General features: G+C 46.7%; 1 protein-coding gene across 1 annotated transcript in view; it reads left to right on the top strand.

Annotated features, from left to right (window-relative positions):
- Positions 1 to 8,902, top strand: part of CHD7 (chromodomain helicase DNA binding protein 7) — a 115,399-nt gene extending 106,497 nt beyond the window's left edge. Inside the window, 6 exon segments of the mRNA XM_032470074.1 lie at positions 12 to 239; positions 470 to 913; positions 3,861 to 4,082; positions 5,138 to 5,278; positions 5,483 to 5,587; positions 6,881 to 8,902. Of these exon segments, the coding sequence (XP_032325965.1) occupies positions 12 to 239; positions 470 to 913; positions 3,861 to 4,082; positions 5,138 to 5,278; positions 5,483 to 5,587; positions 6,881 to 7,822 (2,082 nt within the window). The 3' untranslated portion in view covers positions 7,823 to 8,902.
- Positions 8,903 to 11,220: the final 2,318 nt, after the last annotated feature.

Raw genomic sequence — 11,220 nt, 5'->3', positions numbered from 1 at the left:
TCTCCCTCCAGGACCGAGTAATGATAAACCGATTAGACAACATCTGTGAAGCAGTGTTGAAAGGCAAATGGCCGGTAAATAGGCGCCAGATGTTTGATTTCCAGGGCCTCATCCCTGGTTACACGCCCCCCGCCGCCGACAGTCCCCTGCAGAAGCGGAGCCTGGCGGAGCTCTCCGTGGTCGGCCAGGCCAGCATCAGCGGCAGCGAGGACCTCACCACTTCCCCTCAGTTGTCCAAGGTCAGTGAGAGCCATTTGCTTTTGCAGCTTAAAGATAAGCTCTCTTAACTCGGCTTGGAAGCTTGTGTTGGCTGGTCCTCCTTAGAAACAAGGCCGCTGTCTCTGTCTCCTTGGCCCCATTCAGCAGTCACAGGCATTTCGTTCCTTACGCCTCTTGTTCGTGGTTCCAGAAGGCAGTCCATGTAGCCGCAGTGGTTTGGGCTCACTGTGTTGTTGGGATTTTTCAACAGGACGATGCCCTCAACCTCTCCGTCCCTCGCCAGCGGAGGAGGAGGAGGAGAAAAATCGAAATCGAGGCTGAAAGAGCTGCCAAGCGGCGAAACCTCATGGAGATGGTTGCCCAGCTGCGCGAGTCTCAGGTGGTCTCGGAGAACGGACAAGAGAAAGTCGTGGATTTATCAAAGGCCTCGAGAGAGGCGACAAGCTCTACCTCAAATTTTTCATCTCTTACTTCAAAGTTTATCTTGCCTAACGTCTCGACACCGGTGTCTGATGCCTTTAAGACTCAAATGGAGCTGCTCCAGGCAGGTCTGTCCCGCACACCCACGAGGCATCTGCTGAACGGCTCCCTCGTGGACGGAGAGCCTCCCATGAAGAGGAGGCGGGGACGGAGGAAAAACGTGGAGGGCCTCGATCTGCTGTTCATGAGCCACAAACGGACGTCATTGAGTGCAGTAAGTTGAGGGGCTCGCCCCACGGTGCACCCGGGCCGGGCCCGCTCCCCTCGGGGCCGTGGCATGGAGGCTGTGTTGAGCACTGATACAGATCACTCAGCCTGAACCACGTGTGACTGGAGGATTTACTCTTCCCGAGATTCTGATATATTGATTGCTCTCGGAAGACTAGCCCCAAACAAAATCCTGTCCTCCTGAGCCTGTAACTGTTATCGCTGAGTCCTTGAGATGGAAAGAGCTTCTGCTCTTAAAAGTATCGATGTGTTTTGGGCCTGGCATTTATTAAATTAGTCTACGTGTTCAGTTTCAGACTTAAGATTTGTGTTCCTATACAAAGCTAGTGATTGCAAATTCTCCTGCCTCTGTAAATATTTTCAAAAATCTCAACTGAATAGAGATCTGTGCTAGGTTAGGTTTTAAGGAAGTGTATGTGCCAGTGGATTTTGACGTTTTCATCTTCAGTTCAAAGGCAGTGAGTGTGGTGTAATCAAAATAACTCTCTTCCCTGATCTGCTCCAACCACTCACCTAAAAGTGTGCCACCCAACTTGTGGTGAGGGTTTTACTCCACAGAACCTGGTTATACACAGTCCCTTTTTAAGGTGCTAAAATTGATATAAGATATCTGAAGCCGATGATTTGAAAGCTGAATCAGTGCAGTGATGCCAGAGCTGGTGCCTGAGGAGGAGCTGGGATGCTGGCGGAGGTGGAGGGTGGGGGTGGGGGTTCCCCTGAGCAGTGGGACATAGTTTGGGAAACACCGAGGGGAGATACTTGTTTCGATATGTTTTTCCTTATTCCATCTCCATTATTACTTGCCCCCCTTTTATTTCTTGAATTTAGAGGAAGCTTAATGACTTAAAAGGGGAGGGAAGGTATGATCAAGTTAGAGTCTAGAAATGACAAAGTAGCCTTCACTGAAACTGGTCCCTGGGAAGGTCTGAGCAAAACAGAACCCAGCATGATGCACCAGTCATGATAATGGTCATTGTTGTTGATCATATAATTATTTTTAGAATCTTATAAAAATACACCCATGATAGATCAGCTGTGACCAATTGTTCCGTAAGTTAAAACGCCATTTCTAGGTGGGTGGTCCCAAAAGTTGTATTGCCAGTGGTGCCGCCCTGCTGGGACCCACTGTAACACTTTGATAAGTTTTGTTCACTGAAAATCCTTTCTCTGTAAACCAGCAGACTGGGGAGTTTCTGCAGCTCACACATGTTCATTTACTGTCATCTTTCAGTTTGAATCTTGGCACACCTTGTCTGCGGACCCAGTCAGGAGTTAATAGTCACTGTGACCAAGTGCTGTTTCCTATTGTTACTATATACCCTGTGTGAAACTTAAGGCTGATTTTATTCATTCATATATTTCAATCTGTCCTAAGAATTTATTAGTATTTTTTTCCCTAAAGTCCATATTTAGCAACCTGGCTCAAACCTACTCGATGTTAGAGAAAAAAATTTCATTTAATTCATTTAATATTATTTTTGACTCTTAATGGTTGGAATTTGGGGATCCCTCATTCAGTATCATAGAGGGTTATGAGCCTGCACATGAAACACAAGGAGAATGCTGACTGGTCTATAGAAACTGAGTAGTGAAGAGGCACAAAGTCCAGCATGGTTACTTGTACAGAATAGGACAAATCCCAAAACCTTGTGTTGTATCAGCACTCAACCGGAGACCACTGTGCTGGCGTGAAAAGTCCGGGCACAGCCATCCACGTTGGCAGCCTTGTGAGAGCCGGCCCTGCCCTGTGCTGGGCTTGACAGGTGCTTGCACCAGCGAGCTCAGTGTTTAAGATGAGTGACACATAAATAACAACATATTAGAGTTGCGAGACATGCCTCGGGTATTTTGTGAACCCAAAGGACGAAAGGGGATGGAGGGAGGAGGACAGTGGGGATAAACAGAGGAAGAAGTTTCCCTAAACTTTGAAGGTGGTGTAGGAGTGAGTCATTTGAAAAGAGGGGGCCAGAAGAGCATGTGCAAAGGGACTGAGGTCAGAGAGAGCCTATCATGTCTGGTGAACCAAATGTTATTGGCCAGGGAGTTTAGTGAGGAGGCAGCTTCCGCAGAGATGAGCTTGGTGACAAGGGTGGGCTGCACATCACCGAGGGCTTGATTGCTGCTGAAGAACTTGGATTTTATCCTGAAGGTGATGGGGATCCAATTATCAAAATAGCTTAAATAAGGGAGTGATGAGACATCATTTTTGAACTAGGAAGGGTACATCTTGGCGAACTGCCTCAAGTCTAGCAGAGTGGAGGGTGGATTAAGGAAGGGTGGAACTAGAATCAGGAGTATTGCAGGGAGTTGGGTGTCAGTCATGGAGACATAAACCAAAGGGGGAGCAGTAAGAATGGATGAACGGGCCACAGGAAAGATGTCTGCGGGTTGAAAGAACAGAGTTTGAGTTTCAGGACCAGTGGCTGGGCGATGGGAGAGTCTAGGCTGCAGTCAGAGTTGATCTCTCAGTGTTGCCACACAGCCTAACATGAAATACTGTACTACCAACAAAATTGTGCTGACCACAGAGTGCCAAAAAGCTACATATAAACTGGCTTTTGGAACATTCTTTAATTGCAGTTTCTTTAAGGAGGCTCTCCAGGACCCCCAAGAGAGATTGAAGGACTCCCTTTCCCGCACGTCGAGCTCAGACTCCACTGCCTGTGTTGTGTTCCTAGGAGCTCGCTTAAGACCCCAGACGGGGGGCACTGATGGAGTGTGAATTTTCTACCTCTGCTAACTGCAGTGTGAAGCACAATAGAAGTTCCAGCTTCCAATTTAATAGCTGTTCCCAAACTGACGTGGTTTCAAGTAGCCTTTCACCCTTTTTGATCAGAGACCCATCATGCTAGGCTAGCACTTCCTTGGGGGCCGAAGTCGTCAGACTCTCTCTCCTCACGTTGAGAATTGAGACCATTGTCAACTTTCTGCAGGAGGAGACTGAGGTGACCAAAGCTTTTGAAGAAGATATAGAGACCCCACCTACAAGAAACATTCCTTCTCCTGGACAGCTGGACCCAGACACGCGGATCCCTGTTATAAATCTCGAAGATGGGACTAGGCTGGTGGGGGAGGATGCTCCGAAAAACAAGGATTTAGTTGAATGGCTGAAGCTGCATCCCACTTACACTGTTGATATGCCAAGTTATGTACCAGTGAGTATCACAGAGCTCAGAGCTGGGAGCATTCTTGCTCGGTTAGTCCATTTTCCTTCTCCTCCACGGTGTAGAAATCCCTCCGGCCCCTCTGCCTTTCGCTTGACTGTTTCGTCATAATGAATGTTTCCCCCTTTTTGTCACTGTATATTCTACGTTAGAGAAACTAGCTCCAGGTCCGTCCTACGTGAAGAGCAGCCTTGTAGTTATTTGAAGACACCTAGTATGCATTTCTTTACTTTTTCCTTCTCTCACCAAATAGGTGTGATTTCTTCTGCTGTTCTTCACATGGCATGGTTTCTGGGTGGCCTCACTGTTGGGAACACTCCTGGACGCGCTCTAATTGGTCTCTGGACCAGGTCCGCCTAGTACAAAATATTAGGAAGCTGTTACTGCAGCCATTTGACCAGCTCATGCAGGCCAACCAAGACTTTATTAGCTTCTTTCTTAAGCCTGGTATTAAATGTTAGACAGGATCTCTAGATGATCTGTTACTTAAACTGTTTGCTAGCTAACCATGCAAATTTTTTATGTCCTATACTTGTGTGATTGAATTTTTAAAAACTTCAGTTGTAAAGGTTAACATTTTATTTTGTTGACTTCCTGCCACTCAGAACTCGCTCTTTAGCAAAGATTTTTCTTTCATCCCTTGGGTTAGTTCCCCTTATGTACAGTTCGTGTTGTAGATATGATATCATCTCTGTAGCCATGCAAGTCACTGAGTAGAGATTAGCAAAGGTACTAGAAAAAGTTTCCTTTTAAAATACCACGACTTGGTTAAACATTTGAAGAAAAGACTTTATGCAAGGTTATTGAGAGACAAAAGGAAAATCACTGTCTCAGCTCCCATGTCTGTTCCTTAAGTCCAAAAAAAAGAACAGTTTTTCCTTGCAAAGAAAAGTATGGCTTCTAATAATAAAATGATTCTTGAAACTTTCATAGTAATTGAAAATGGCCTGACTGTTCTGTTTGTCATTTATATAGGAAATATAGAAGTACTAACTACAATTTTACTAAATATGTTTTGTGTTTTCTTTTGTTTTTTTGTTTTTTAGAAGAACGCGGATATGCTGTTTTCCTCATTTCAGAAACCGAAACAGAAACGGCATAGATGTCGAAACCCTAATAAATTGGATATAAACACTTTGACAGGAGAAGAAAGGGTGCCTGTTGTCAATAAACGCAATGGGAAGAAGGTAAACACTGGGGAAGGGAAGTGATCTCTGTGTGACTCCTTCTCCCAGAAACAACTGTTTTATCCTGACATCTTTCATAGAGAAAGAGAATCATGTTTCTCCCAGAATATGTGTTCACGACATGTGTATGTATGTGTGTATGTATACAGATGGGGAGGGGAAAGGGAAGAATTTCCAAATCACTTTTCAAATGCCTCTCCCCAGATGGGTGGAGCTATGGCACCTCCGATGAAGGATCTACCCCGGTGGCTGGAGGAAAACCCCGAGTTTGCAGTTGCCCCGGACTGGACGGATATAGTCAAGCAGTCTGTAAGTACAGACTCTGCCTTTCTGTGCAGGGAGGTCTCTATATGAAACTGTTCTCCTGAATTTTTCTTTATTTTCTGTTGGCCTTTAATTTTTCCATTGTAACTTACTGGTTTAAAAGTGTTGACATAATACATCCTTTTCTTATATCACTAATACATCATCACTCCTTGTATCAATACAAATCCAAAGTGGGTGAATTTGACAGCCCTGATGTAAAAGGACTGCGTGGAAATACACATCCACAGTCCTAGCGGCAGGCTCACTCCAGGAGGGAAGGCCTCCCGTAAACCTGGTTAACAGCCCATCTGTGGAATGGAGTTTAGGGTAATTGAGATCCTCAAAATTAACTGTGATTTCCGATTTTAAAATAAGCAACTGAGAAGTACAACAGTTCTGCCAAAAAATTTATTTCGCTATTTCTTTTTAAAATGAATTTGTTAATGATGTCCTGATTCCTTTTATCTGTTTAAGGTATACAGTAAAAACGCTTACTTTTCTTTCAGTGTCCAGCTCTACCAGCCTTAAGACAGGTATATTTTCTTGAATTGCCACCACCATAATCAGAAAGCAGACAGCTCCATCAACCCCCCAAACACCGTGTATTGTTCCCTTTTCCTGCCTCTAGCCCAGGGCAACCACTCTCAAATCTGTTCTCCATCTCTAGAGTTTTATCTTTTTGAGGATGTCATAGAAACAGAAGCATAAATAATAGAACCTTTACGAACCTCCTTCCTCACTCACACCGCGGTTCAGCCGAGTGGTTGCATGTGTCGGAAGTTTCATTGCTGGGCTGCCCTCCCGATCCTGGACGTGCTCCCAGGTTTGGTCACCTGGTCCCTGTGGAAGGCCGTCTCTGCTGTTTCCGGATTTTGACAGTTACGAGTAGAGCTGCTGTAAACATTCGTGTACAGCTTTTGGTGTGAACATACGCTTTTGTTTTTTGGAGGGGGGAGGGGATAACTAAATGTCATCTTAATTGAATTTTCTCTATTTTCCAACTTCCTTCTGATGTGTTTTTTCTCGAGTTAGGATGCAGATAACTTGACTCACCTCACTGATAGAGTAGCCTTTAAGATTTTTCCTGCAATTCAGCATAACCCTGCGAGCTCCGTAAGGCTCAACAGTAGAACTTCTGCTTTCATACGCTTTATCCTTGAGCTCCTAGAACTAGCGGGACTTGCTCGTGTGTCCAGGGTCAGACCGTCAGTGCTGAGTGCATCACAAAGGCCCGCGTGGAAATGACGGCTCCTTGAGAACGCTGACAGCCCCTGCGTGCCTCTGCTTTTCCTGCAGGGATTCGTTCCGGAGTCGATGTTCGACCGGCTGCTCACCGGGCCGGTGGTGCGGGGCGAGGGCGCCAGCAGACGAGGACGGAGGCCCAAGAGTGAAATCGCGCGGGCGGCGGCGGCGGCGGCGGCCGTGGCCTCCACGTCGGGGCTCAGCCCCCTGCTGGTGAACAGCCTGTTCGCGGGCATGGACCTGGCGGGACTGCAGAACCTTCAGAACCTCCAGTCTCTCCAGCTGGCCGGGCTCATGGGTTTCCCTCCGGGACTGGCCACGGCGGCCGCGGCCGGGGGCGACGCCAAGAGCCCGGCGGCCGTGCTGCCGCTGATGCTGCCGGGCGTGGCCGGCCTGCCCAACGTCTTCGGGCTCGGCGGGCTGCTCAACAGCCCGCTGTCCGCCGCGGCCGGGAGCGCCGCCGCCGCCGCCGCCGCCGCCGCCGCGGCCGCCCCGGGGCCCGGAGAGCCCGAGGACGGCGCCGCCAGGGCGGAGGAGAAGGGCCCGGAGGCCGAGCCGGAGAGCAAGGACTCGGAGAAAAGCACAGACGCCGCCGCGGCCCCCGACGCGGCCAACGGGTCCGTTGGTGCTGCTACCGCCCCGGCCGGCCTGGCCTCCAACCCGCTGGCCTTCAACCCCTTCCTGCTGTCCACCGTGGCCCCGGGCCTCTTCTACCCGTCCATGTTTCTACCTCCGGGCCTGGGAGGGTTGACGCTGCCCGGCTTCCCCGCGCTGGCGGGGCTGCAGAACGCCGTGGGCGCCGGCGAGGAGAAGGCTCCCGACAAGGCCGAGGGCGCCGCCTTCCCGGAGGAGGAGAACCTGGAAGGCAGCGACGCGGAGGAGAGCCTGGACAAGACGGCGGAGTCCTCCGTCTTGGAAGACGAAATAGCACAGGGTGAAGAGCTCGACTCGCTCGACGGGGGGGAAGACGTAGAAAACAATGAACAGGACGAGTAACCAGTCCCAGTCCCAGTTCAAGTGTTTGAAACTTTTGACAAGTGGTAGTCCTACTGTTTACACTCACAGTTAATGTTCATACCTAGTTTTATAAGCTGTTCTGTAACATAGTGTAGCAAAAAAAAAAAAGGAAAAAAAAATTCCAAGTCATGTTATACAGGTGTGTCAAAAGGTATCTTGGTCATTAAGTATTGTGCAGTGCATTATTTATTATCCCTAGGAGAGATGAAATTTGAGAGGTGATCATGTCTTTTTAAGGAAACTTACATAATGCTCTGCTTTTTTTCCCCTCCTTTTCTTTCCTTTTTTCTTCTGGTACCATTGGTATTATAATAAAGAGCAATTTGTAACCGAGGGGCACTAGTGGAAGGAAGTGCTGCTCAAAGGAAGTATGAAGTTATATATTTAATTTTTTAATTTTAATTTTTTTTTTTTTTTTGCTGTGAAGGTCAAGATGAAATTTACCACACATATCATACTTGCTCATTTGTTTCCCTTTTTGACTGTATGGGGGTTCCCACACTTGCACCCACACACATCCATACACTCTGACAATCTCCACGTTAGTGTGAACGTCTCTGTCCTGAGGCGCAGCAATAATAAGGCAGCTGTTGAATGTGAAGGGTCCCTTTGGAAATTAACCTACTGGGAGGGTTCTCGCCAGACAGAACTACAGTTCCATTGTCTTGTGGTCTTGTAATGCACTGGTATAAACAAAATAAATAGATGAATAAATAAAGAGTGAGAGAAGAGAGAATCAGGTACCTTTTTTAAATTAAAGGACTTTGTTACTTTAGCCACAAAGCTAAAACAGCATTACCTCAGCTCTAAACTAGCCTTGAAGTTTACAGACATGACTTTGTAAATGTATTGTTTTTCTTTGTTGTGATGTCCCTCTATTTTTTTTCTTTGAAAACTGCTATCATGTAAGATAAAATGTAAATTGCTGCCAACTGTAGTAATGATGCTTTTAATAAAAGTGACCCATGATATGCAGAGATGTAATTATAGAATGTAGTACAGTAGGGGCACTGGTGTTCACTCTATTTTTTTGTATTCGCAATAGATGCAAATACAGCATTCTGGCCTTTGTACGGTTTCTTGATACCTCCTCTTATACCAGATTAGCTGTTAGTCATATGGTAAACTGATTGTCTTCAGACCAGGCAGGAAGAAAAACCTTAAATTGCCTTTACATAATTCCACTCCAGATCTCTCAACAGAACCACAAGCAAAAACCTCCCATTACTCCCTCAAAAGAGCAGCAGAGACTGAGGATAAAGTGTGCGCAGCGTCTGATAGTGTACACTGAGGAACAAAAGGGCGCAAGAAAAATGAGGCTTTAATAGGCACAGTATCTAGGTCATTTAGCCTTGGCTAATGGGGAGAAAAACACCATGAAGCGGTGTCAGCACAGGCACTCTGGTACCCTGAGGACCAGGGCTCCGCGCCGGGGACGTAGAGGCAGACCCACCCTTAATTCAGAGGAACCCCTTTGAGCAAGTGCAGGCGCGCATGCGCCGCACAGGCTTGGGAGCTCCTGATTCGCGCGCCCACTTCATGACCTTTGATTCCTGAGGTAAACCAGAACTTGAGACCTACTGCTTTCTCCTTTTTCTGTCCCCTGACCAAACTGAGAGCTCTATTTCCATGCTGTTAAAAAGGAGAGAAGCGGTCGCTGTTGGTCTGTGTGCTCTTGTGTAGTCTCCCTCCTCGCCCTCCCCCACGACCCGCACGGCCCGTCCCCCGCCCAGTGGGTCACCAGACGGTCACCAGACCGTCCCAATTCCTTTTCAGCAAGGAGGTTCGGTTAATTCCTATCCCAAGGTGAAAGTATACCCATGATTCTGGAGGAGGAGCAGCGTGAAGCCTCCACCTTCGAGACCCCGCGGTCGCTTTTATCCGTCATCCTTACCCTTCTCTCTTGGAAGTTACCACCTGGGTACGTGCAGGCGGGGGGAGTGCGTTTAAGAGAATAGCTTCTGGAATCGAATTCTTCAAACGTGGGAAATGAGACTAAATCTGCACAAAGTAGGGAGAATTTAAATATTTAACTGAAAGAATTTTTTTTAAGCCTTAAAATTGGACTTTAGGTGGGTTAGAATATGTTTCCCAAAATGAGCCTTAAAGGTCGTTTTCTGAAATTCTTTATAGCCTTGGAAGTTTTCCTATGACCTTGTCTCAGCAGAGCACATGATGTGACTCTGCACCTGTTAAAAGAAAATGCTAAGAGCAATGATGATCTCCGAAGCAGAGCCATCAACTGCTTGCGGCCAGAAGGAACGCCGAGCTGGTAGGTAGGTCAGCAGCCGGCTCTGAGTCATGTGGGGTTTATCTGTTAAGGTGGCTTTAAAGTCATTCAGATCTCCATGTTGGAAAATGACTTTTTTTTTCCCCCTAGTGGAGTTAATTCTTAATATTACATCTTGACTTTGCCTAAGTAAGAAATATTTCGAATTCAGCCTGATACTTCGTAACTTGTGTTCATTGCGTGCTTAGTATAAATTAAGCGCTAAGGCGCTAAGTGCTTCCCATGGCTTCGCTGCATCACCATCACTTCTCTGTGAGGGAAGTGCTGTTCTAGGTGGAAACTGACTTTGGAGATTTTTAAATAACTGGCCAACAGTAAGTGCAGCAGCTAGGTTTGAACCCGGGCAGTCTGACATCAGAGCCTCTTACAGTTTCCTGAACTATTACACTCAGGTCCCTGAAAGAAAAGTATTATTTAATGATGATTTGAAGTGTTTGGTGTTTGAGGCTTTTATATTTTTACATTTCCCCCCCTCACCTCTCAATAAGGGATCTTAAGTTTCAGATTGGGAATTAAGAGGAAGTCTTTATGAAGTAGAGCCTGCAAGAGTGGGAGGTTGGACTAGGGAAACTTGAATCCCCGTTGCCTCATTTAAATTTGGATTTATCTTGCCCTATGAATATTTCTATTTTATGAAGAAGTCAAGTCTTTTTTAAAAAGATTAACTTACTTAAGCCTCAGAGCTAGTAAGTTGCAAACCTGGTGTTTTCACCCAGCTCAATCTAACTCCAGAGCCCAGGTACTTACCACTGCGCTGGGGTAATTAACATTCATCAGCAAACATTTATTGGGTGCTATGTGCTAGGTTCTGTTTTAGTGGCAAAAATATAGCAGAAAACAAAAATAGGCTGGTCCCCTGCTGTCATGGGGCTTATATGCTAATAGGAAGAGATAGATGATAAACAGGTAACATAAAATTTTCATAGCTCAAGAAATGCTATTAAATAAGGTGACAGGACAGTCAGGGAGGAGCTCTCTGGGGAGGGGACCGCCCTCCTTACACTTGAGTGATGAGAAGCAGTGGGCTGACAAAGCTGGTTGGAGAAAGTTCCAGGCAAATGGAAGAGCCAATGAAAAGGCCCTTAGT

Source organism: Camelus ferus, chromosome 29 (assembly GCF_009834535.1).
Source record: "Camelus ferus isolate YT-003-E chromosome 29, BCGSAC_Cfer_1.0, whole genome shotgun sequence".
Lineage (NCBI taxonomy): Eukaryota > Metazoa > Chordata > Mammalia > Artiodactyla > Camelidae > Camelus > Camelus ferus.
Note: the sequence above shows the minus strand (reverse complement) of the source record. Positions and strands in the feature narration are given on the sequence as shown.